The sequence below is a fragment of the Corythoichthys intestinalis genome, chromosome 18 (genome assembly GCF_030265065.1).
Source record: "Corythoichthys intestinalis isolate RoL2023-P3 chromosome 18, ASM3026506v1, whole genome shotgun sequence".
Taxonomy (NCBI): domain Eukaryota; kingdom Metazoa; phylum Chordata; class Actinopteri; order Syngnathiformes; family Syngnathidae; genus Corythoichthys; species Corythoichthys intestinalis.
Window position 1 is genome coordinate 8,478,105 of NC_080412.1, and position 27,537 is coordinate 8,505,641.

At 37.5% G+C, this 27,537-nt stretch overlaps 1 protein-coding gene across 1 annotated transcript; it reads left to right on the forward strand.

Annotated features, from left to right (window-relative positions):
• The first annotated feature begins 5,936 nt into the window (after positions 1–5,936).
• On the forward strand, positions 5,937–25,574 carry capns1a (calpain, small subunit 1 a). The gene is made up of 11 exons (XM_057820368.1): positions 5,937–6,124; positions 11,724–11,780; positions 11,885–11,921; positions 12,012–12,104; positions 12,406–12,463; positions 12,617–12,681; positions 19,930–19,998; positions 20,452–20,530; positions 23,843–23,959; positions 24,041–24,099; positions 24,197–25,574. The coding sequence occupies exons 2-11, from the start codon at positions 11,734–11,736 to the stop codon at positions 24,221–24,223; spliced, it is 651 nt and encodes a 216-aa protein (XP_057676351.1). The 5' UTR covers positions 5,937–6,124; positions 11,724–11,733; the 3' UTR covers positions 24,224–25,574.
• The last annotated feature ends 1,963 nt before the right edge of the window (positions 25,575–27,537 follow it).

Sequence of the window (27,537 nt, forward strand, 5' to 3'; positions counted from 1 at the left end):
AGCTGGTCCTCATGGGAAATACAGTCTTCCTTAAAGCAAAACACTACCGTTTTGTCCACCTGCGCCACAAAAATCGACCAAAACTGAAAGTTCCCTAGTGTTGCTTTAATGCACCTTAAATAAATAATAAACATACTTTTAAAAAAAAACACTATAAATAAATGTAAGGTCACATGAGTAGAACAATAAAATTGGCAAACAACATTTGGATAAAAAAACAACAACAAACATTTGTTAGTATAAATCAGGGTGTCCAAGTCCAGGCCTCGAGTTCACCTGTCCAGCTTGTTTCTTTTAACATATCTGAATTAAATGATCAGCAAGCTCTGCAGGAGCCTGATAACAATCCTGATTATGGGTTTGCTACTGCAATGTCATTTTCAAATGGCCAATTCTGTACATTTTGATAGCCCACAGGCACCCCTTTATTGGCCATGCCCCCAAGCAACTGCCTGGCTTGCCTGTCTGCTAAATCTGTTTACAAGTTACTTCCTGTTGATTTTGAGTCACTTCCTATTCATTTGCAGATATTCTGGAGTCACTTTCTTTTCAGTAACCCAAAATCAACCTGTAAATGCTCCGAAATTGCCCCAAGTAGAAAAAGAAGTTCAGCGGAAAATGACGTCAAATGACCCCCCCCAAAAAAAAAAAAAAAAAAAAAACTCTTTGCATGGCATTGGCTCTGTTCCCTTCTTGTTCAGCAGCGGTGGATAAAGTAGCCAAAAATTTTACTCAAGTAAGATTAGCATTACTTCAAAACAATATTACTCAAGTAAAAGTAAAAGTAGTCATCCAAAAAATGTACTCAAGTCCAGGTAAAAAAAGCATTTGGTGAAAATAATACACAGATAATGAGTAACATTGTGAGCAACTGCTTACGATGTTGGCGTTTTTTTTTTTTTTTTTTTTTTTGAACAATGTTATTGTTAACTATTATTTTTATACTTTGATGGAGAATCTAATCAAATTTATTCATATAGCCCTTTACAAAAATCTGAGAGGTCTTCAACGTGCTTTACAACAAAGAAAAATATAGTTACCACAACCACGTTAAGCCAAAGGGGGGGAATCATTGAATTCCAGCAAGCGAAAAAAAAAAAATACAGAAATGAAGCATCATTCGTCCAAACAGCATCAGTGCCATCTCGTGGAGAAAATATATTTCCTCTAATGAAACTAATAGGATCATATCTCCGGTTTTCCATGGTCAATCGGTGCCAGGTAAAACCTGCGGGGGACGTTAAAATCTGCACGTTCGAGCCACGGTGACGGCAGCGCTATATGTCAAGTATTCAATTTTTATACGGTGCTTTAAAGACTCTACGTGATTGAACAGGCCGGCGTGATCGTAGAGCGGCAATGTGATCATTGTTGCAACGTCTACCCTGGTAGCCCTACTGGTAGCCCTACTGTTGGCATCTCTGGACAAAAAAAATAGAAAATTAAAATCTAATATGTAGAATTATGAGGGTAACTGCAATAACTAGTGTAGCCCAAAGTAGCGGAGTAAGAGTAGTGCTTCATCACAAATCTATTAAAAAAGTATGGCCTAGTAAAACTACTCTGAGAAGTACCTTTTTCTTAGCAGAGTAAATGTAACACGTTACTCTTACTACCCACCTCTGCTGTTCAGTAAGCCAAAATCAACAGGAATTGACCAAAATCAACATAGTGCACATTGTAGAATGATCTCCTGAACCATTTATCGATAATTGTTGTATCGCCATATCGTGAGATAATCGTTATCATGAGCCTTGCATCGTATAGTGAAGTACCCAGAGGTTCCCACCGGTTATTTTGAATAGCTGCTCACTTTCCCTAAATAGATTCATATGGCGGAAAACACAGACAAGACTGAAAAAGCAGTTTCTAGCTTGCACTCCTCTTTAAAAAAACAAAACAAAACAAAAACTGCTGTATTTTAAGCCAAAACAACTGTTGTGTTTGATAAAACAATGTCTTTATGCTGCCATAGCAGATTCATGACGCATTAAGCCCCGAACTATTTTGAATTTGTCCATTTCACCCTGAAAACCCCCGTTTACAGACGTCGCACAACCACTTCTGTTTCAACCCAGCCATAAAACGAAGGTAATTAGCTATATTTATTATTCAAAATGTCTGTCGTTTTTAGCTTAGAATCATTAATTGATGTCAAATATTTCCTTTAAAAAACTGACTTTAAAAAATTATTCACTCACATATTTTAAACTTTTTAACAAATTATGTCACAATGAAAAAAATGGCGTCTCTAAAAAAAAGTCACGGATGTCTACCTCATAACTATTGCTTAATTGTATTTTTTTCTTGTTACTGTCGCATTTTCTCCGATATGTTAGATGATAAACAATCGATCCAAACAAAGAAAAATTGAAAAAAAGGTTAAAAAGGGTAAATATTAGGGCTGTCAAAATTATCGCGTTAACGGGCGATAATTTTTTTGATTAATCACGTTAAAATATTTGACTCAATTAACGCACATGCCCCGCGCAAACAGATTAAAATGACAGAAATGTGTCATGTCCACTTGTTACTTGTTTTTTTTCTCCCTCTGCTGGCGCGTTGGTGCGACTGATTTTATGGGTTTAAGTACCATAATGTAATGTAATTATTGACATCAATAATGGCGAGCTACTAGTTTATTTTTTGATTAAAATTTTACAAATTTTATCAAAACGAAAACATTAAGAAGGGTTTTAATATAAAATTTGTTGAATGTATATATCAGTCATGTGTCTTATCTTTCCATTCCAACAATAATTTACAGAAAAATATGGCAGATTTTATAGATGGTTTGAATTGTGATTAATTACGATTAATTAATTTTTAAGCTGTAATTAACTCGATTCAAAATTTTAATCGTTTGACAGCTCTAATATATACAGTATATATTTATAATATACATATATGTTAGGGCTGTCAAAATTATTGCGTTAACGGGCAGTAATTAATTTTTTAAATTAATCACGTTAAAATATTTGACGCATTTAACGCAAATGCCCCGTCGCCCTCTGCTGGCACTTGGGTGCGACTGATTTTATGGGTTTCAGCACCCATGAGCATTGTGTAATTATTGACATCAACAATGGCGAGCTACTAGTTTATTTTTTGATTGAAATTTTTACAAATTTTATTAAAACGAAAACATTAAGAGGGGTTTTAATATAAAATTTCTATAACTTGTTCTAACATTTATCTTTTAAGAAGTACAAGTCTTACTATCCATGGATTGCTTTAACAGAATGTTAATAATGTTAATGCCATCTTGTTGATTTATTGTTATAATAAACAAATACAGTACTTATGTACCGCATGTTGAATGTATATGGCGGAAAACACTCAGGTGACTTGAAGTTCCGCTCTGAGACCCCCAATTTGGCCAACTTCAAAATTGTCCGATATGCACGTGTGATACATCATTGGAAAGCTTAAAATCACAATTTTCTGGGGGAAGAAAAATTTTGAACAGGAGGGCATTTCTGAAAAAAAAAAAAATTTTAAAACAGCAAAACCCTATCTGGAGGTGAGAGCACACGAGAGCAGAATTAAAGACGCCATGACTTTAACGAGATATTATCGCGTACTTACCTTGTTTTGCTCCAAAAACTCCATGTAGCACTCCATCACTGAGTGTCAAGACACATCTGTGAATGGCCACAGCTGGATTTTTGGGGGATTTTATGGGTGAAACATCGTAATATAACAAGGGTCGCGATGCAGAAATCGCAGACATCAAAGAGTGGTCGAGATGTTCTTTTTCATATATTTACCCTTTTAAACATTTTTGTTTTCAATTTTTCTTTGTTTGGATCAATGATTTATCATCTAACACATCGGAGAGAATGTGACGGTAACAAAAAAATAAAATTAAACGTTAGTTATGAGGTAGATATCCGTGACTTTATTACGGACGCCATTTTTTCCCATTGTGACATAATTTGTTTAAAAGTTTAAAATATGTGAGTGAATACTTTTTTTAAGTCTTTTTTAAAAAAAAATTTTTTTAATAAAATATGAGACATCAATTAATGATTCTAAGCTAAAAACGACAGACATTTTGAATAACAAATATATTTAATTACCTTCGTTTTATGGCTGGGTTGAAACAGTGGCGCCACCAGGGGGTGGCCAGGGGTGGCCACGGCCACCCCTATAAATTGGTTGGCCACCCCACTGGCCACCCCGCTTGCCAGTATCGTTAGATTGTTGTAGCATCAGTTATGCATTTCATCCCTAATGAATGCATTTATTTTGTTTTGTTAAATGTAGGGCTGTCAAATTTATCGCGTTAACGGGCAGTAATTAATTTTTTTGATTAATCACTTGAAAATATTTATCGCAATTAACGCATTCGCGGTACGATTCACTCAGCATTGCCGCAAACAGCCTACAATGGCACCGTTTTACTTATATACAGAGATAAGAGGCAGTGTCAAGTGAGTGGCGTAGATACAAGCATTCATTGGGGCCGTGCTTTTAATTGGCAAAAGCTTTGTCATCTCTCCCACTGCAACTATAAATATTGTTGGAAGCGACGTGGAGTAGAATGACAGGAGTTGGTCTTTTTCTTCACACCCTGTAGTGTACCCAATGCAGAGAAGATATAGCATTTGCCATCAAACAAATACAGTACTTATGTATGAATGTATATATCCGTCTTATCTTTTCCGTTCCAACAATAATTTACAGAAATATATGGCATATTTTAGAGATGGTTTGAATTGCGATTAATTACGATTAATTAATTTCTAAACTGTGATTAACTCGATTAAAATTTTAATCGTTTGACACCCCTAGTTAAATGTACACCTTATGTCTAATATATACATAACACAATAAAACAGAATTGTTGTGGAACTCAAAATGTTGACTGGAAAGTTATGGACTATGCACATTAAATCATTACTAACATCAAATATTACACAATACACCAAAGTATATCAGTAGCCGTGTCCTTAAGTCTGATAGTTTTCCCCTGACCTTTTTACTGAAATAATATAATGAAAACCTGAAATTATGGCTTTTAGTGTTGGCCACCCCAAGATTTTAAGTGGCCCCATCTGGCCACCACTATGAAAAATTTCTGGAGGCGCCACTGGGTTGAAACAAAAGCGGTTGCGCGACATCTGTAAACGGGGGGTTTCAGGGTAAAACAGACAAATTAAAAATAGTTCAAGGGCTTAATGCGCCATGAATCTGCTATGGCAGCATAAAGACATATTGTTCTATCAAACACAACAGTTGTTTTGGCCTAAAATACAGCAGTTTCTTTTAAAAAGGAGTGCAAGAGCAGAAACTGCTTTTTCAGTCTTGTCTGTGTTTTCCGCCATATATCAGTCTTGTGTCTTATCTTTCCATTCCAACAATAATTTACAGAAAAATATGGCATATTTTATAGATGGTTTGAATTGCGATTATTACGATTAATTTAATTTTTAAGCTGTAATTAACTCGATTAAAAATAGTAATCGTTTGACAGCCCTAGTAAATATATGAAAAAGAAAATCTCGACCCCTCCTTTATGTCTGCAATTTCTGCATCGCGACCCTTGTCATATTACCATGTTTCACCCATAAAATCCTCCAAAAATCCAGCTGTGGCCATTCACAGCTGTGTCTTGTCTCTCAGTAATATATGCTACATGGAGTTTTTGGATCGAAACAAGGTAAGTAATTCTGCTCTCGTCCTCTCACCTCCAGATTGGGTTTTGCTGTTTAAAAAAAACATTTTTTTTAAAATGCCCTCCTGTTCAAAAGTTTTCTTCCCCCTGAAAATTGAGATTTTAAGCTTTCCAATAATGTATCACACATGCATATCGAACAATTTTGAAAGTTGGCCAAATTGGGGGTCTCAGAGCGGAACTTCAAGTCACCTGAGTGTTTTCTGCCATATATTCAAGACATTATGTGTCTTACTCCAGTAGATGGCAGTAATGTGACGCAAAGAGTAGCAGTATCTTGTTCACTCCAGTGGCCCAACCCGTGTTCCGCCCGCTTCCTCCTCTCTGCTCGAGGGTGTGTTTTCGTTCACGAATCCACTCCAGTGACAGTGACAGGCTGCTAATTGCTTCAAAACTCGCAAGACCGTATAGCTAACTACCTGAGTGACGTTTTTGCCAACTGCGGTGAGTCGCTGCGCATGCTTCATAGTAGACAAGCAATTTCTAAAAGCTACATTAAAAATGACCGTCCAGTTCGACAAGCAAGGTTGAGAGCTCAGTAGTAAGCTAGCTAGCTAACTAACTCGCTCCGTGTTCGTTAGTTAGCCCTAGCAAATGTCAGTTTTTAAAGGATTGAGGCATCTTTTATAAGAAGCAATTCGGAAAAATTGTTTAAAAATGTTCCAATCATGAATATGACGGCGTTTTGCCGCCTCTTTTTTGCTCATTAAATTAAATGTTGCAAACACGTTCCAAAATGAGTGTTGAAGAGTCATGTAACAAATGATACTGAGCTATATAGGCAACAGTGTAGTATGAAGTATTTGTTCCGACATTATAAGGAGGATGTTGCAATTGGAGGATATTTGGAGATCACAAATATCTCGTAAAACAAACTTGATTTTGCAGTCGGGGTGCGGCAGTGTTTCCACCACCCAGGAAACCCAGGAAATGTAGTTTGGTGGGCGTCACTCTCAGCCCGAATCCAAAAGGAGAAGACGCATATTGCGCGTTATTGCATAGATTATTTTTATTATATAAAACGGTGACTAATTCTTTAGAGATTGGAGACATCAATGTGAAAGTTTTTTTTTTTTAAGCACATGACGTTAAAACTATGAAGAGCATTTCTACCCTTTTACGCTGACACTTATTCTGTCTCTAAATAGAGTGGCATTATACATCCTAAACATAATTAGATTATATTTTGTCCAAGTCCAAATATTAGATTTGACTGAAATGACTATTTTGTTTAATGTTAGCAGTGGTGGGTAGAGTAGCCAAACATTTTACTCAAATAATAGTAGTATTACTTCTAAATACTGTTAGTCAAGTAAAACTATTTGTAGTCATCCAAAAATTTAGTCAAGTAGAAATTAAAATGTATTCGTTGAAAAGAATGCTGTACTCAATGAGTAACAGTGTGAGTAACTGCTTACAATGTTTGATTAAAAATTTTTTTAATAATTGTGTATTTTATTTCTCAGCACAACCTAACCCATATCAACTGTTAGTATTGCTGAGCCTATTGCATGACCATATCATGCCAAACAGATGACGCAAAAATGATCAAATTTAGACCAGAACATGATGACTCATTACCGGTCTAAAGAGCATGAGGGCCCTCTAGTGGAGAAAAAAAAACATTGTTACCTCTGAATGGTATAACAGAGTCATGTGTTTATTGTTGCGACATCTCATTGGTGAAACAGGTAGCGCTAATGCCAGCGTCTCTGGCCAAAATAACGTAAATATGTAGAGTAAAGAGGAAAATTTTTAATGACTAGTGTAGCTCAAAGTAGCAGAGTAAGAGTAATGTTTGTTATTCACAAATATACTCAAGTAAAAGTAAAAAGTATTGTGGGGTAAAACTAAGAAGTACATTTTTCTTAAAAAGTTACTCAAGTAAATGTCAAGCGTTACTACCAGGGGCGGACTGGGACTAAAAAGCAGCCCTGGACTTTGACTCAGCCCAGCCCACAAGAATCGCTTTATGAAAGGAAACACAGAACCCCTAGGGGGGTCCGGGAGCATGTCCCCCCGGGGAGAATTTTTTTTTTTTTTTTTTTAACATTTTATTGTAAAATGCATCAATTTCGTGCACTTTCAGAGAAAAATTAAGAAAATGTGTCTAGACTGTGACTGTCTGACTTGGGGCGCTCAAAGTACTGCAAGTCTGAACTGGAGTTGGATTCATTTTCTGTACTAGCTCTATGATCAACCTGAATAAACAAATTAAAGAATTTATTTTTCAAAGCAAGTTTTAGGTATCCAATTGATTATAATATATCTCTATATATCTCTGTCTATAAAATGACTTCATTGTTTATGCCATAATTCAGTGGTCTCCAAACTATTCCACATAGGGCTGCGGCGGGCACATGATTTCATTCGATTTCATTCTAACAAAACAAGACAACACCTCTGCACCGATCTGGTGTCTTACAAGTGTAATCAGTTGATTGCAGTCAGGTGCTGCTTGTTTTAGCAGAAACTTCATTGGTTAAACTGTTGGTACTCGATCGGTTGAAACAAAAACCAGGCCCCACAGCGGCCATTGAGGACCGGTTTGGAGACCCCTGCCATACAAATAATCAATTTCAATGAAAATACAATAAACATTTCAAGACAAATCCTGTATACATAACCTTCATTGGAAAGTATTAACCAGACAACAAAACGATATATAAATGATTAAAAATATATTGTATATCATATCAGTTTAACTACCTAAACTTTAAAGTAAAACTATTCATTTTATTAATATTTTGTTATATTTCTTCTGAATTAATATTGCTATGCTGCATACATTGTTTTACGGCTAAAATATTTTTTCTTAAGAGTGGGATAGTAGGACTAGCATACTGTAACTTGACACGATTGCAAACGGGTACATCGATTAGCTGGCACTAACCCTTTAATTGTCATTTATTTCATTTAAAATGTAGCTACCTGGTGGATAACAATTGCCAGTATACGAGCAAGTAACCCTCTTCATCCCAATTTACTTGCCCTGCGCTTGTCTGGGGAACTTCCTCCAGCTTACTTCCGTCTTCTTTTCTCTCTCCCTGCACCGGCTGCACGTCAGAGCGGCTGCCGCTCCCTCTCACCATTGCCGGGAGCTGGGCTGTTGTTATCCGACGTGGCCGTTGCAGCCAGACTGCTGCTTGCGAAAATATTTGTCGGCTTATGACATTTTAATGCTTCACGCTCCAGTTTAATTTTTTTCTCCCTAACCTTCTCCGCGCCATCCTGCTCTTTTCTGTTTTTTGCCACCACCATCCATATTGTGCATTAACGCTCGTCGCTATTTTGCTTCCACAAGGAAGGAACCAATGAAGGCTACTCTGTGCTTTCTTCGTTCCTAGTCTATCAGATTGGCAGTCAACAGCCAGGCGCATTGCTGCCACCTGTCGGATTGGATGTGAACTGTAGATAATCAGAGGATAGACGGGATAAAAACAGTGATGTATAATAATGAATGGCGGCCGCCGGCCGGCCAGGGCACCGGCCGTTCTGTGATCCTCCAGAACCCACAGATTACCAGTCCGCCCCTGGTTACTACCCACCTTTCAATGTTACCATGTGGTTTTATGAAAGTGTAATGACAAGAATACCATTGAATACAGACCTGACTAGCCTTTTTTTTTGGTCTGTGTATTTTTGAATCAGTGTTGTTTTTGGCAGCCCTGTTAATTTTAGTCTTTTGGATATAAATACTTATTAGTCTTAGTCATATGTTGGTCAGTTCAAAATGGGCTAGTCTTCATCTAGTTTTAGTAGACGAATACTCAATGTTTTCATCGGTAAAAATCAAAGATTTTAGTCTTTAAAAAAAGTTCTCCGACAATTTCAAATTGACAATATTATTCATAAGTAACATTATTTACAAAACATCCATTTTGAAAAATGCATGCAAACTATAATAATCAAAATCAGGCTCATACTACCGAGAAATCAGGGGCAGTCTGTCTAAACTACTACCATTATTAAAAATGAAATGTAAAGGATTAGTTATGTCCAAACCACCGAATGCAGCACTTCTTCCAATGATAATACACACTCAGCAAGAGAACAGTACATTATTTTCAATTAATTATACCAACGTGGACGCTATGAACTGTAAACTTTTAAGATGGGGGTCCCCAAACTATTCCACATCGGGCTACAGTGGGTGCTGGATTTCTTTCCAACACAACAGGACGACACTTTTGCACCAAATTGGTGTCTTCGGGCGCTTTCACATTAGACCAAGAGGACCAGGGTCCGTTTGGAGAGCTACCTTGCAACAACACTTGCAAATGACTTGTTGAAAAGGTTCAGCATTCACAGTACTGCGCCAACCAAACTTCCCAAGTAACATCATTTGGACAAAAAGTGTACTCATTGATTGGACAAATAGAAGAGGAAACACCTTCTTCCTGGGAGGTTAGGGAGCGTCCAGCATCACAACACCACGGTGTGACACAGAAAGTAATGTAGCATTAAAAAAAGTTGCCGCTCGACCAGCTGCAGGGTTGCTCCCTCTTGACTCTACACCGTGCGAATTGGAGTATATAAAAAATGCATTGGGAAAAATTAAACCACGAAAGGGGACCGCGTGGTACCCCAAGTCACAAAGGTGCGACCGCGCTCACCTTCGTGACTTTTTGGACTGTCAAATTGTCACCACTTTCAGGAGAGCAAGAGTCACGAAACGGCCGTTCTCACACGGTATGTCCAGGAACAGCATGCAAAACACAACCGCCACATTACAACTGGATTCTGTGTAACAAATGCAATTGCTTAGCACAGCACAAAAACATTTAGCCATGGTTGATTTTTAAGTAGCGCGCTGTAGTTCCCCTTCCAAGGATGCCCTGCGTGTAGCGTCACAGCCTGGAGCATCACAGCTCCAGGCTGTGAAGCTACGCATAAAGTAGAAAAAAATGCACCCTGCTCCGGTTGCATTCGCAAGCAAAGCAGGGTGCACTTAAAGTGGACCCACGATTTTTGAGCGGACCAATGTTTGTTTGTTTGGTCTGAACTAGAGTTCAGATGCACGTTCACATTTACGCAATGAAGCAGAATATCTGTGAACAAGAACTCTGGTCCGTTTAAAACAGACCAAACAGTGCTAGTGTGAAAGCGCCCTTAAAAGTGTAATCAGTTGATGGTAGTCAGGTGCTGCTTGTTTTAGCAGAAACCTCATTGGTTAACCCGTCTGTGCCCGATTGGTAGGAACAAAAACCAGGACCCACAGCGGCCCTTGAGGACCAGTTTGACGCTAGACGAATGCTATGGTACCGCTACCAGTTACATTAAGTGTGTGATGAACATTCAGCACTGAACTTTAAAGGCTAAAGCAACATTGCATATTCCCTCTTGCCACGATAAGAAAGCAAATCTTACCATGTGTTTCAAAACAAGAAAGCCTGGAGCAAAGCCTAGCTTGAAGGGTGTCATGAATACCGTTGAGTGTGTAGGGGGAGGGGGCAGCATGTCACATGAGTGATACAACCAAACACAGCGAGGATGTAGGCTGCTAGCTTAACTTCAACTTTTTTTCCGTTCAAACACGTGAAAATATACCTCTAAACTAATTTATGAATGGATAAACAATCACATTAGCTCAAACAAAACTTACCTTATGTTGCTCTTTACAGGGAGAAGCTGGATCTAGCCATGTTAGATGAATTATGTCCAGTAGTGCATCCACCCAAATCAATACAACAAAATGCAAACACTTTAAAAACAAACCATTATAACGCCACTCTAAATGAATCCTCGAAGTAGCAAAATTTTGATTCGAAGCTTTTTTTCCTAATCGAATAACCCCGAGGTAATTGATTAATCGTTGCAGCACGGAAGCAAATGTCACACATTGTGAACACATTGTGTCGCATTTTGGTCTCTTCAGATGAAAACTGACAGTCGTCTCGTAACGTTGCAGTCATCGAAGACACGTTTTTAGCTCGTCATCGTCACATCATTGTGAAAAATATGTTCGACAACGAAATGCTTTCATTATCGTTATCGTTGACAAAAACAATTGAATCATTTGCGTTGCATTTTATGTTGGCAGCTGACTAAAGATGTCGTTCGCCAGAAAGTTCATTGGAGGCCTAATTAATGTCATCGGGTAAGAGAATGCTCAAAGATCGTCCAAAAGCAAAACATGCAGTATGTTCCTTTTTTTTTTTTTTTTTTTTTTTTTTAAATGTATTTGTATTTTATTTTTTGCAGCAACATCGATCCAGCCCAGTTTATTCCCTCTGAACCTGTGAGTGACGGGAATATCCTACTTAACTCATTGTGTGCTTTACTGCACTATTACCTCAGACTAATGATCATGTTTGGAATGTTCTTACAGCCTGCACCTCGCAGACCTCTTGCATATGCAGAACAGCATGAAAGCGATGAAGAGAAACAGTTCCGCAGAGTCTTCCAGCAACTCGCCGGAGATGTGAGTCTAACACAAAACTAATGTTTTTTCCAGACTATAAATTAAAGTCTCACAATAATGACCTGACGATATGGTGATCAACAATTATTAATACGTGGGTCAGGAAATCATTGAACGATACTTTACAATAAAACTAATAAACAGAAAAATGTGAATTAGATTTACTGTATTTCAGAAATAGTTTTGTTTTATTCGGTTTGTCTTTTTAAAAATTTTTTTTTTAACCTTTTTACATTAAGCATTACATTGCTTGGTTGTTTTTTTTTAACCAGTCACTGTTCTGATTTTTTTTTTGCCCCAGGACATGGAAGTTAGCCCAACTGAACTCATGAACATTCTAAACAAAATCATTGGAAAGCGTAAGTTATTTTTACGCACAGTACAGTATGTGCACTCTTTTTGAGTGTATATTAACATGTCTTTCTACTGGATTGTCTGTTTGAAATTAGACTTTCATATAATGTAGTTTTTTTATTATATTGTAGAAACAATAACTTTGGCGTGTGTTTCAGATGGTGATCTGAAGACAGACGGTTTCACTATTGAGTCTTGTAGAAGCATGGTGGCAGTCATGGACGTATCCTTTTTTTTTTTTTTTTTTTTTTTTTTTTAACTATAATAGGGTTTAACAGATGATATTCAGGTGGCAGAGTAACAGAGGCACAGTTATCAAGTTTGATGAATTGATAGGCATTAATATCTTTTTCTTTAGTTTTTCCCTTCAGCGAATCAGTTGTCTCCACCTAACCCTGCGTGGAACCCAAAAAGTCGTCATTAAATAAATAAATTAAAATTTTAAATGAATACCATTTTCATAAATAACACACATTCTGTAATATTGTCCTTAAATTGTAAAATAAGGTAATATTACATAAAAAAGCGTTTTTCTCAAAGTAGGTTTTTTTCATTTCATGTCTTTTTCCACAATAGCCTTTTTATTCCATAATGTCGTTTTTCAGGACGAGATTTTACAAGATAACAAGCGTTTTCTGTCATTTTTTTCATAATGTCTTTTTCCACAATGGCCTTTTTATTTCATGGTCTCGTTTTTTCAGCACAATAATGTCATTTTCCAGCACAATGAATTGCGTGCTGTCAATCAAATAAATTAGGCGGAGTCGGTTAAGTGATTGGCTGTGTCATTACCGTCAGATGTGTCATTACGTCGAATTGCACATGCGTGAACTGACGCCATTTTCTCTTGAGCGATGACGGCAGATATAGATATGTTCGTGTTCGACTAATCAATTACAAAAAAAAAATCTTTTTTTTTTTTGGGAAGGGGAGATATTTTTTTGGTTTTTTTTTAACCGTCCAACGATTATGCCACAGATAGAAGTAGAGACAATGCCTTCAATTGTTGAAACCGTTTTGATGTACATGTGTAGAACATAAACTCAAACTATACTCACATATACAAATCTAGGACTCTGAAGCGATCATTCATTTTTACAACAACACTTTCTTAAATATATCTGATCAAGACTGACTGAAAAGGCTAGTTAAGCTATAGATATCTGAAAAACCTTTTGTTATAACGAAGTCTGTAATGTTTATATAAAGTTTTTGGCATAGACAGGGCTGATTAATAGGAGGCCTGTCCCCGTCAAAGCTGACCGAGTGGAACCACAGACAGAGCTTTTTCCGTTGAAAATTCGTGTGAATAAATGGTTGAATCCCTGAATTCTTTAGATATGGGTCTTGATTCTTAGTTAAATGCAAAAAACAAAAAAAAAACAAAAACAAAAAAAACGGGCAGTTAGCATTTATTTTAAGTAAATATTTCGAATGTGCTGCCACCTAGTCACCACAAAGAGCTTTTTATGTTGAAAATTCTTGTGAATAAATGCTTAAATCCCTGATTTCTCTATAGATCAGAACGTGAAACAGTCTTGGTTAAAAGCAATAAACCAGGCAGTTTTATTTTACGTAAATATTGCGAATTATGACGCAGTGGTTAATTTCTCCCATTTATGTTTTCACAACGTTTCAAAATGCATGCATGGTACGAAAAATATATTACCTTGAATCCTCGAACAAATCACTCCTGAGACAATTCTTCCTGTTTGTATGCGGTACAGCTTTCGTACTTTTTCAACCTAAATCCGGCATTGGATCGCTGCATGAGTTTGAGAATAACTGCGACCGACTGAAGCGGAGTGCGCCCTACTTGAAGGTGTGGCGCAGTGTCCCGTCATTATCATAAAGTCTATGGTTTTTGGTTTAAATTTTAGCAGCCGTGAATGGTCTCTGAACGGTGTATTTGGGGTGAGTGGAGAGAAAAGACAATTGAGCATGAAAGGAAAGCACTTTTTAAATTCTTGAAAGACATTAAGTTAATATTAAGATCGTAAGGGTGGAGGAATGAGTGCTGCACATTTTTTACATTAGTTAGCGGTATGCACCTGAAAATTGATTGCAAGAAGAACAATGCGCAGTACAGCTACTCTGTTGCAACCGGCTGTTCACATGACTGCGCTCAGGTCTGAGGTCACTTCCCTCGTTAGTTATGCTTTTAAACGCGAGATATTCGGACAGATAAATTAATTATTCTTCGAATAGTCTGGCATGTGGGATAAATCATAATATGTCTGATATATGTCTGAATTTAACATATAAATGACCTTAGGGACATAGCTGCATGTAAAAAAATGTTTTGATTAATGGCAGATTGCAAGCAACTTTCAGGTGCATACCGCCATCTAGTGTCAAAGAATATGCAGCGCCCATGCCTTCATCCTTATGATTTATAAAAAAAACACTTGATGTCTTAGATCTCTTAACAGTGCAGTTTTTAACCGTCTCTCTCTCCCCTCATCACAATTCAACCCTTCAGAGATCATTATCACCCCTCCAAAAATTAAAGAAAAACTTGTATTTATTGCTTCATGTATCACATATATCTATATCTCCTGTCATCCATCAAGAGAAAATGACATGCGCAGTAGTAATCTATGGTGATCCGTTAGCTCGTCACAATTGGGTAGTGACACGCTGGATAGTGAAGTCTGGTTAGCTGCGTTAGCATTTGGTAGCGTCACTTTCATCTTTTTCATGATAATAATATTACCTTATTTTACAATTAAAGGGAACCACGGATAGAAGGAGTTATAATAATTTGATATGAAAACCCCCCTTGAAGTTTTCGTTTTTATAAATTTGTAAAATTAGTTGAAGAAGGTCGCCATTGTTGTTGACATTGCAATGCACTGTGGGCATTGACGTCAACGAGCGGCGCTGCCGGGCTTTCAGAGTATGACTCTCGCGACATAAACATGTCATCTGTTCAGCCCTTTCAATTTTAACCCGAGGGGAACATTAATGAGCAGGACATCACTGTCGATATTTCACAAAAGGTGCAGCAAGCAAAATGAACAGGATGAGACGAGAGTAAAACAAAACCGGTGTTCTGCCAAAATGTCCTACAAGAGGCGAATTGGACACCCAAAATACTACCGTGCGCTTTCAGCTTGTTTTGTTTAGATGCATACTGGCAGAACGTGCTAAGAATGCCTAAAGAATATACTTAAATGTAGTAATATCAAATAAGGGTGGTTTAAATACGACTAATGTGGTAAACAGATCAACAATTTGCTTTAATTAAAGCTACCACAAGAAAACACAATGTTTAAAAGAATGAGAGGAAACATGCAAAAGGTATTTTGAGGCAATGAAAAGGTAATCAAATAGTCAATATAAACACAAATAGTAAGTACTCGCTGCTTTTAACCGATGTGTGCATGTGTGGGACATCTCGCCGCTTAGGAACACCGGTAGTGTTCATGTGGCAAGTTCTAGTGACAGTGACAACTGCGGACTCTGCACTGTCGCTGCATGCAAATAGCGTTCAAGACCACACTGTTTAGTAATATTAGCTAACACCACAAGGGCCATGTTATTTTTTTTCCCTACATCGATTGTATGTGTATTGTTTATTGATCTGTTAGCTGCTATCAGTAACAAGTCCTCAGATGAAAACCAAAAAAATGTTACGTTCCGGAAGCCTGCAGACATCAATAACAGAGGGATTGTGTAAAAGGGTTTAAAAGGGTCCGTGACAGTAGGTCGGGATGAATAAAATTTTTAAAAAAGAGGGAAAGCTGCTGTGAGAAGCAGTCAAACGTAAAATCCAAGGAAAGGATGCAACTTGCAACGAAGGGGTCGAGAATACAAAACTGTCAAATGGAAGCAAGCATCTCGGCAACCCGCCTATGATCGGTTTAAAGACACTGCTGATGAGCTGGAATGTGATACAGGTACGATGTCGGGAACTCATCCCACAGCTCTCTTACAAAACAATCTGACCAGCAGCAGAATGTGGCAAATCATGCCAGTCGTCATCCTGGCTTTGCTAGTATAGAGCAGTGCTTTTCAACTTTTTTTGAGTCACGGCACGTTTTTACAATGGAAAAAGATCTCACGGCACACCACAAACCAAAAATGTTCCAAGATTATTTTCTGCACTGTATATTTAATTATAAAATAATTTCTCAGTATGTATACTTACTCAGTGTGAAACTTGAGCCTGTTAAGACGAACACAAAGTTGATATCCTTATTCTTCAACAGCTGTCAGTCTTTGTTTTTATTTTTTATAGCAGTTAGGCTTGAAAAAGCTCAGACTTATTAGACATGGGGACTTGAGCAATGTCTTTAAGCGCATCAGGGCCGAGCATCTCGCAGACAATGGCTTTGCAGGCAGGTAGTATTAATGTCTCTGTCACAGTGTGGGACTTTTTGGATTTAGCAACAAGGCTTTGAGGGCTTTCTCATTTACCTTTGTAGCTATTCTCAAAAAAGTTGCCTGTTTCTCTGTGTTTTAATGAAGGCGAACAAAATAGTCCATTGAATTGTTTTGAAGCAACGGGTGTTTCGTTTGAAGATGACGTTTAAGCTTGCTTGGCACCATGGCGCTGTTGGATAGCTGCTCGTGTCGCGTTCAAGAACTACTCTGATTTCTAGCCATTAGCCACCTTGCTGTACTCAACAATGTGTTGGTATAAAACACAGGGAGGATTGACGGTCATCACATACGGATAAAATACGAAGGACACTTTCGAGTATATCGGCACATGACGTGTCTAACCAAATGATGTGCAGTAGACGTGTTGGGGTCCACATTGTCGTGGACAGCAAGGTCGCTGATGGCTAGAAATCCGAGCAGTTCTTGAACGCGACATGAGCAATACCTTGCTCATCTGCACATGACCGAGAACTTTCTACCTACTCCTTCCTTCCTTCCTACTGCAACGCCGCCCGACGGCGTAAAAATAAATAAATAAATAAATAAATAAATTTTTGAAAAACGACATTGGATAATTTTCTCACTGTACACCTGATGATCTCTCACGGCACAGCGGCACCCCGGTTGAAAAACACTGGTATAGAGCAGCTATTTTCCCAGTAAAACCCAACCGCGTCATCACCCCCAGCGTGCATTGCGGGCGTAAAACATGCCGCCCTCCGTAAGTCAAAACATGAACTAAATCTAATAGATTTTTAAGTCGATATTTTATGTGTTTCTAATAACATATTTTAGTAAAAGAGAACAGGTATTACCAGTGGTATGAAAAAGTATTTAAACCTTTTGGAATTTCTCACATTTCTGCACAAAATTACCATCAAATGTGATTTGATCGTTGTCAAAATCACATAGATGAAAATAACAGTGTCTGCTTTAACTAAAACCACCCAAACATTTGTTGGTTTTCATATTTTAATGAGGATACTGTGCAAACAATGACAGAAGGGGGGAATAAAATAAGTGAACCATCACATTTAATATGTTGTGGCTCCCCCTTTGGCAGCAATAACTTCAACCAGACGCTTCCTGTAGCTGCAGATCAGTCAGGCACATGGATCAGGACTAATTTTGGCCCATTCTTCTCTACAAAACTGCTGTAGTTCAGTCAGATTCCTGGGATGAATCGCTGTCTTTAGGTCATGCCACAACATCTCAATGGGGTTGAAGTCTGCACTTTGACTTGGCCACTCCAGAACATGTATTTTGTTCTTCTGAAACCATTCTGAGGTTGATTAACTTCTGTGTTTTGGATCGTTCTCTTGTTGAAGCATCCATCCTCTTTTTAGCTTCAACTGTCTCTCAGGTTTTCCTGGAAAACATCCTGATAAACTTTTGAATTCATTCCTCCATTAATGATTGCAAGTAGCAAAACAGCCCCAAATCATGATGCCCCCTCCACCATGCTTCACGGTGTGGATGAGGTGTTGATGTTGGTGAGCTGTTCCATTTTTCCTCCACACATGACGTTGTGTGTTACTCCCAAACAATTCAACTTTGGTTTCATCAGTTCACAAAATGTTTTGCCAAAACTTCTGTGGAGTGTCCAATTGCCTTTTTGCGAACATTAAATGAGCAACAATGTTTTTTTAGACAGCAGTGGCTTCCTCCGTGGAGTCCTCCTATGAACACCATTCTTAGCCATAGTTTTACATATAGGTGATGTGTGCACAGAGATATTGGACTGTGCAGTGATTTATATAATTCTTCAGCAGACACTCTAAGATTCTTTTTTACCTCTCTGAGTATTCTGCGATGAACTCTTGGCATCATCTTTGATGGGCGGCCACTTCTTGGGAGAGAAGCAACAGTGCCAAACTTTCTTTTTGTGGAAAACTTCTCTGACTGTCGATTGTTGAACATCCAGTATTTTAGAGATGGTTTTGTATCCTTTCCCAGCTTAATACTATTCAACAGTCCTTGATTGCAGGTCTCAAGACAGCTTTTTTGACCGAGCCATGATGCACAACAGACAATGCTTGTCATCATTACCAGGTGTGTGTTTTATAGTGGGCAGGGCAGCTTTAAACCACTCTATCAGTGATTGGGCACACACCTGACTTAAAATGTTGGTAGAAATGGGTTTCAATTGCTCTTTAAGTCTCCTTAGGCAGAGGGGTCACCTACTTATTTTACCCCTTCTGTCATTGTTTGCATAATATCCTCATTAAAATATGAAAATCTCTAAATGTTTGGGGTGTTTACGTTAAAGCAAACACTGTATTTTCATTTGTGTGATTTTGACAAAGATCAGATTACATTTGATGGTGAGTTTATGCAGAAACGTGAGAAATTCCAAAAGGTTCAGATACTTTTTCATACCACTGTAGGTCCATGGTTCCCTTCAAGGGGCCATATTACATAATTGTTTATTTATCAAAATTGTATTTATTTCAAAATGTTGTTTTTATTTATTACTTTTTTTGGGGTTCCGTAAAAATGTGCTTGTACTGATTACTGAACAGAAAGCACATCTGTCTGTGCTTGTGGCAATGCAGTAAGTAGACACTAATGTATTTTTTTCCTGGAGGAGGAAGCAGAGCTGCTTGTAGCAACAGATAAGTGTGGTGACTGAAATTAGTCTATCACCTTAAAATCAGGAAGTCAACCCATCCACCTTGTGTATTGTTTATATTGATTACCAGATATTGTATTGGCTGAAATACAGTCATTTGACATTCCATGTCAATGCACTACGCTATTTTCGCTCAATATACATTATTTAAAAGCCTTTCCAGGTTTTTTTTTTTTCGTTCGAGTTCGAGTGACTGAAAAAACATCAATGATGTTATCAGCATCTTGTCGACAAAACTTTCACCACATAAGCATCAACTGAAGTAGCTCAACCTTAAGTGTCGAGAAAGACTTTGCACAGCAGTTTTTGAAAAGCTAATAAGTAAAGCTAACTGCCAAGTGAACTGGGTGTGTACAATGACTAAGGTGGACTGAAATTCACCTTAGGCAAACATGACAGAACGTTTTTACTTGAGTCTAATGAAAATTGTTGACCTTAACGTTGTTTCAGAGTGATAGCACTGGAAAACTTGGCTTCCATGAGTTCAAATACCTCTGGAATAACATAAAGAAATGGCAGGCAAGTATTGCAGATTTGCCACATTTGTTCTACATGGGTGTTTCCTTTTTGTGCTGTTGCATTCCTGTGGTCAGTGTTCATCGTCACCAGTGACTCAGAGCAAAGGACCTTGTTGTTATAATAGCAGCCTACTACTATGGTAAAGCGTAACAAAGGACAAGTATTTTTGGGATTGCAATGTAGTCAAGAAAACATTGTATTCAATAATAATGTCATGATTATTGACTAAATCAAGCCCTAGAGTAGCTTGTATCAGGGGAAAAAGGTTTTTTGGCGTGAGGTCTTTTGTGGAAAATTCCACTATGACATCCTGAAACAGTTTTAAAAAAGGCTGCCTGATAGTCATAGTAAATTTTGTTGTTGTTTTTTACCCACTTTTGTATATTTTCATATGAATATTTCAGATTTCCTTCCTAAATACTCTCAAATTCCACTTGTAATTTTGTTGTTTAGGGAGTGTACAAGTCCTATGATGCTGATGGATCTGGTGTTATTGGGGCAGATGAGCTGCCCAATGCTTTCAGAGCTGCTGGTGAGTTTTTATATATTTATTTTTATCTACAACTCTACTTTTAAAATTTCATTGTGGATCAGTCCCTGTGTTTGCAACCTAAGAATTAATTATTCATAGAGATGTACCAAAAATTCGGTGGCTGTAAACTTTTGGCCGGAATGTGACTAACAATGTGATTTCGGTCCAAAATACTTATTTTCCCACCAAAACCGGAAGTTGCTTTTGTGCAAGCAAAATACTTTGCACTTTTTTTGCTACTTGGTGTAGCTATTTGCATTTACAAGGGAATTACAGTGACATTATACAGTGGAACAGCACCTGCAATGTTCACTTCCCACCTTTCGATCTTCCCCTATTTTTGCGCCACCCCGCCCCCATTGGAAACCTATTTTGCTTTGGTTCTCGCGTGCAGTCAAGATCTCTATTCTCAAGCTGAATCGACTGCATTGACAACAGGTTGTGTTCAAAACAGACTCTGAGAAAACGTTTTAAAAATGATACCTTCATGTGTTTTAAAAAACAAACATGTCGTTTGCAAGGCGTAGCGGCTTTTATTTTGGTGTGGCGGTACGCCCCAATTTTTTTTTTTTGTGGGGGAAACCCTGAGTAGTAATATCTTCATCTATTTAGCTTGCAATTTAAAAAAAACAAAAAAGAGAATGGGGAAAAACAATTCAATCATTATCATTTTACACAAAACTCCAAAAATGGGCCAGACAAAAGTATTGGCACCCTCAGCCTAATACTTGGTACCACAACCTTTAGACAAAATAAGTGTGAACAACCGCTTCCGGTATTCATCAATGAGTATCTAACAATGCTCTGCTGGAATTTCAGACCATTATTCTTTGGCCAATTGCTCCAGGTCTCTGATATTTGAGGGGTGCCTCCTCCAAACTGCCATTTTCAGATCTCTCCACAGGTATTCTATGGGATTCAGGTCTGGACTCATTGCTGGCCACTTTAGAAGTCTCCAGTCCTTTCTCTCGAACTATTTTCTAGTGCTTTTTGAAGTGTGTTTTGGGTAATTCTCTTGCTGAAAGACCCATGACCTCTGAGGGAGACCCAGCTTTCTCACACTGAGCCCTAAATTATGCTGCAAAATGTGTTGGTGGTCATCAGACTTCATATTGCCATGCACACGGTCAAGCAGTCCAGTGCCAGAGGTAGCAAAGCAACCCCAAAACATCAGGGACTGTTTGACAGTGGTGACCGTGTTCTTTTCTTTGAAGGCATCGTTTTTTTTCCTGTAAACTATGTTGATGCATTTTCCCAAAAAGCTCTACTTTTGTCTCATCTGACCAGAGAACATTTTTCCAAAACGGTTTTGGCTTTCTCAGGTAAGTTTTGGCAAACTCGACCCTGGATTTTTTTTATGCCTCTGGGTCAGAAGTGGGGTCTTCCTGGGTATCCTACCATCGAGTCCCTTTTCATTCATAGGCCGAGTGATTGTACAAGTTGACACTGTTGTACCCTCGGACTGCGGGACATCTTGAACTTGTTTGAATGTTAGTCGAGGTTCTTTATCCACCATCCGCACAATCTTTCGTTGAAATCTATAGTCAATTTTTCTTTTCCGTCCATATCCAAGTAGGTTAGCCACAGTGCCATGGGCTACACTTATTGATGACACTGCACACGGTAGACACAGGAACATTCAGGTCTTTGGAGATAGACTTGTAGCCTTGATATTTCCCATGCTGCCCCACAATCCTGCTTCTCAAGTCCTCAAACAGTTCTTGTGTCTTCTTTCTTTTCTGCATGCTTAATGTGGTACACACAACGACACAGGACAGAGGTTGAATCAACTTTAATTTAACTGGCTGCAAGTGTGATTTATTTATTGCTACCACCTGTTATGTGCCACAGATAAGTAACAGGTGCTGTTAATTACACAAATTAGAGAAGCATCACATGATTCTTCAAAGGGTGCCAATACTTTTGTCCAGCCCATTTTTGGAGTTTTGTGTAAAATGATAATGATTTCATTTTTTTCCCCATTCTATTTGTGTTTTTTCATTGCAAGCAAAATAAATAAAGATATTGCTACCAAAGCATTTGTAATTGCAATCATTTTCTGGGAGAAATTGAGCATGATCTGACAGATTTGCAGGGGTGCCGATACTTTTGGCTAGTACTGTATATTATACATATATATAATATTAGGGCTGTCAAACGATTAAAATTTTTAATCGAGTTAATCACAGCTTAAAGATTAATTAATCGTAAATAATCGCAATTCAAACCATCTTTAAAATATGCCATATTTTTCTGTAAATTTTTGTTGGAATGGAAAGATAAGACACAAGACCGATATATACATTCAACATACGGTACATAAGTACTGTATTTGTTTATTATAACAATAAATCAACAAGATGGTATTAACATTATTAACATTCTGTTAAAGCGATCCATGGATAGAAAGACTTGTAGTTCTTAAAAGATAAATGTTAGTACAAGTTATAGAAATTTTATATTAAAACCCCTCTTAATGTTTTCGTTTTAATAAAATTTGTAAAATTTTCAATCAAAAAACGAACTAGTAGCTCGCCATTGTTGATGTCAATAATTACAAATGCTCACTCGTGGTGCTGAAACCCATAAAATCAGTTGGACCCAAGCGCCAGCAGAGGGCGACAAAACACAAGTAACAAGTGGACATTACACTGTGCTGTCATTTTAATCTGTTTGAGTGGGGCATGTAGGTTAAATGGGTCAAATATTTTAACGTGATTAATTAGAAAAATTAATCACCGCCCATTAACGCGATAATTTTGACAGCCGTAATATATATATATATATATACATATATATAAAAAAATTATTATTATTTTGTTATATTGTCACACTCCTAATACAAACCACTCTTTAGTAGGCACATGGCCTCTGAATTTTCCCAAAAGAATCTGAAGGACAGACCATGCAACCAAACTATTCTCTTTGGTCTGCGTACACAAAGTTTAGAGCATTTACGCATGAATGTCAGATGTCACATGTTTGGAAGAAATTGAACACCAACAGGAACTTATGGTTTAGTCCATTTTGGAATCAGGCTGTAACATAGAAAAATGTGGAAGTAATCAAGTGCTGTGTATGTCTGTACGGATGCACTGTAAAAGAGTAATTATCCCATGAAATTCTTCGGGTACAGCATTGGCAAATATGTTCCGATTTAGGCAATGAGCTTAGACCAAATTAATTTAAAATGAGCAGGTCATTTTTATCCGAAAACTGTTTTTTATTATTTATTGCATTTTCAAAAAGGCAAACAATGACAAAAATGCAATTGAAGGATTGTATAAGTGCTGTTGAAATTGTGTTCTGCAGGGTTTCCTCTCAGCGAACAGCTGTTCCAGATGATAATTCGCAGATATAGTGATGAGAATGGCAATATGGATTTTGACAACTACATTGGCTGTCTCGTAAGGCTGGATGCCATGTGTCGTAAGTTTAAAAACTATGTGTGTCGCATTCATGATATCCAGGCTCTCAGACACTGAAATAGATGTGATTGATCTTGTTCAGGGGCCTTTAAAACGCTGGATAAGGACAACAATGGCACTATCAAAGTCAACGTTCAGGAGGTAAGTTTGACATCGATAGAAAAAGTGCAGCGCAAATCCAGATTTAACAGAATTTGAAAACATTTTCACTGTATTTTTTCTGTGCTTTGTGTTTCAGTGGCTTCAGTTGACCATGTATTCTTGAGCCTAGAGGCTTACTTGGACTCGTTTTGTTTAGATGTTCCTTATATATATTTTTTGCCCTTATAACAACTTCCCTATTTACTCATCACCCTCACCGTTTCTTGTTTTTAAAGCAGTACCTGTTGACGAAACTTGCAGGATTGCTAACTGTGCCATATTACTTGTAAGGCAGAAAAAATGCTGTATCAACCCAGGGAAGCACAAACGTTCACTGACAAATGTACTCATCGGTGAGGAGAAAGCATAAACCCAGTGTGATTGACTGCATGTTGCATTTGAGCTATACAAGTCCAAATGAAATGTGAAGATGCGAGTCCAAACCTTAGACTACATGTAAAATGGGTGGAGTCAAATGCATCATTTGTGAAAAACATTTACAGTAAAATTGCCCGGCACACTTTAGTCCTCATGCTTTAGAAGTTAAAACATCATAGTCTAATTTACAGACGTTTAATTGCCAAAAATGTATCTTTTTATCATTTTTAGTTTTACATTATATCAAATATAGTGTTGTCACGTTAGCCTGCAAATGCTACCTTTTGATAAAAAGATAATGAAATACTAACTGTATAACAAATCATGGAAATCTAAGTCTAGGCCTGTCATGATAATTACTACATTGAGTTATCGCCCGATTTTACAAAAACTATCGTTAGCCATTTTATATATTGACAACGTAGCTATTTTTTATATTGACTTATTGTCTAATAAATAAAATGGCTAAAATGGTTTTGTTTTTCAGGGTGCAATAAATGATCATCAACATTCATTGCTGCTGCCTTGTTCTCTCGCTCCCTCTTTAAGCAAATTTATTCTCTGCTGGAGGCGGTACTCACACACGGAGAATTTTTTGCATCGATTTGGTCCAAGTGACTTTACCGATACAGATAGTATTTAATATTTAAGTTAGATGGCTCATTGAACTGCTAAATCTAATTTTTGGGGGGACCTTAGAGTGTCTCTGTGATGATTAATATGCTGTCGTTTATCGATCTTAAAAAGTTATCGTGACAGGCGTAGTTATATCTGGTGAATATAGCATGATTACACAGTCCGACACAATGTTAAGTTTGGACAGGCTAATATTGTCATTTTATCTTTGGTATTAGTTACTGCAATGTGCCCACCGTTTTAAGTTTACCATTAGTTATCACAATGACTATGCATAATGTAGATATGCCTGCACAAGCATAATGTGTGAATTACTACACAATATAGCAGCTGTGTATGCCACTAATGCATGCAGCCAATAATTGATGTGCCTTTTTTTTGTCATTGTAGCAACAACCACTTCAACTGCTCAATGAAATAGACATTTGTGTGCTGAGCTTGAAATAAAAATGTTACATGTGTTTTGTTGGGGTGAATTGAAGAACACTTTAAGGTAGTGGTCACCAACTGGTGGACTGGAGTCAGTATAGTGATAAAACACCCAGGCTAATTACTTTTCAGTTCAACCATCTCACATGACCTTACTCAGCTAATTAATTCTGTGCCATTAGAAGAACTAAATATTTTTAAATAAATAACGATTCAAAATTGATGGTAGCTTTGCATGTAATGCCAAAGCAACCTTATGTTATTCCTTTTTTCCTCCCCTTTCAATGGGGTTTCTTCGACGCGCCGCACAGCCCAAACCATATGGCCAATAGACACCGTTCAAATACCGAACTGACCAGAATGCTCGTGCGACGCTCGTGCGACCGTTTATGCCAAAATCAAAATGTGTCTAGTACTACAATTTTTATCCAATTCACAGAAATCAAAAATTGCAGGAAGGTAAGTGGCATAAGTTGAATTCGGGATTTGCCAAAAACCTACGGTTCCCCAGAAATTCGCCAAAAACTTTCCCATTTGTTTCCAACATTTCCCCTTCATTTTTAATGGCAGAAAAATGGCCCGTCCATGCCATTAACAGCCATTCACGTCCATGCCATTGACAGTCATTCACCTCAATGCCATTGACAGCCATGTACTTTACGTCCATGCCATTGACACCAATGTACGTCCTTGACATTGGCGACCATGTACGTCCATGCCACTGGCGGCCATATGTGTCGATTCTACTGATGGCAATGTACTTGAATTCCATTGATGCATTTATACGTCAAACTATCAACAGGAAATGACCTGATATCAACAGGAAGTGACTGTAAATGTCCCTAAATCAAAAGGAAATTACCTGATATCATCAGGGAGTGATGCTAAAATGTCCCCAAATCAACAGGAAGTGACTTGATATCAACTGGAAGTAGGGTTGGGCATCTAGCATCAATGGGAACCGGTTCTATCACTCGATGCTCCGGAATTGTTGGAATTTTAAAATTTCGATTCCATGTTTCAATGCGCTGACCGCCGAGTGGGAAAAATTGCTCAAGTTGAAAGACTGATATTTATATACAAGTTAAAATTAGCCCTGTGAGAAGTTCATATAATTTAGAAAATCATTGAGAAGTTAAGACTTTAATATAAACCATGCTCTTTTTTTTTTTTTTCCCTGCCTCTTAAAAGAATCGGAATAGAGAATTGTTCGGAACCGGAATCATTCAATTTCAAATGATGCCCAACCCTAACCGGAAGTGACCCCAAGGGGTTTACCTGCGAAAGCAAAGCAACCGTGGCTATTTCTCCATTTTGTAGTTTGAAATGAGAGTATGTACACAGATCTTGGCAGGGCAAGTCAGAGCTCACTTTTCAGTTGGAGCTTAATTTTATCAATGGAAAAAAATGTATGTTATACTGATGAAGTGGCGTATTGCTTGAATGAGAATAAAAAATACGAATAGACCGCTTAAATATAATATTACAAAATGTTGGACACGCTCAAATTTTTATTCTTCTTTGCATCTGAGTTTTTTTTTTATTTATTTTTTTTTAAGTCAAACACATTTACACACATCTGCAAAAACAATTGACAATGACAGATGTAATCAATACTGGTTACATCATTACAAAATAATGAGTAATCAAAACAATATTAGACACAGTTTAACATGTAAAAATGATAATGAAATCTTTAACCAGCGGCTTCGGGGAAAAAACATTCTCATCAGTTTACTACTATTTTTTTATTTTTTATTTTTATTTATTTATTTATTTTTGCTATGTAGTATTATTGATTTGTGTAATGCATTTTCTGATTTAAAAAAAAAATGCAAATGCAGGAACTTTCTTAGAGAAATTTTGTTGTTGAATAAAAAAAAAACACTTGCATCTGAGAACTATTTGAACGTAGAACAGGTGTAGAGCAAACGTCATCGCACAATCTCTCGCTCTTTCATTCGCCCTCTCCCGGAAGTCATACCTTTCAAAATA

Bases quoted from the DNA above. Each gene is read 5' to 3' on its own strand.
- capns1a (XM_057820368.1), top strand. From the start codon at position 11,734: ATGTCGTTCGCCAGAAAGTTCATTGGAGGCCTAATTAATGTCATCGG. The intron at 12,464-12,616 runs GTAAGTTATTTT...CGTGTGTTTCAG, and splicing joins AAACAAAATCATTGGAAAGC to ATGGTGATCTGAAGACAGAC. The intron at 12,682-19,929 runs GTATCCTTTTTT...ACGTTGTTTCAG, and splicing joins GCATGGTGGCAGTCATGGAC to AGTGATAGCACTGGAAAACT.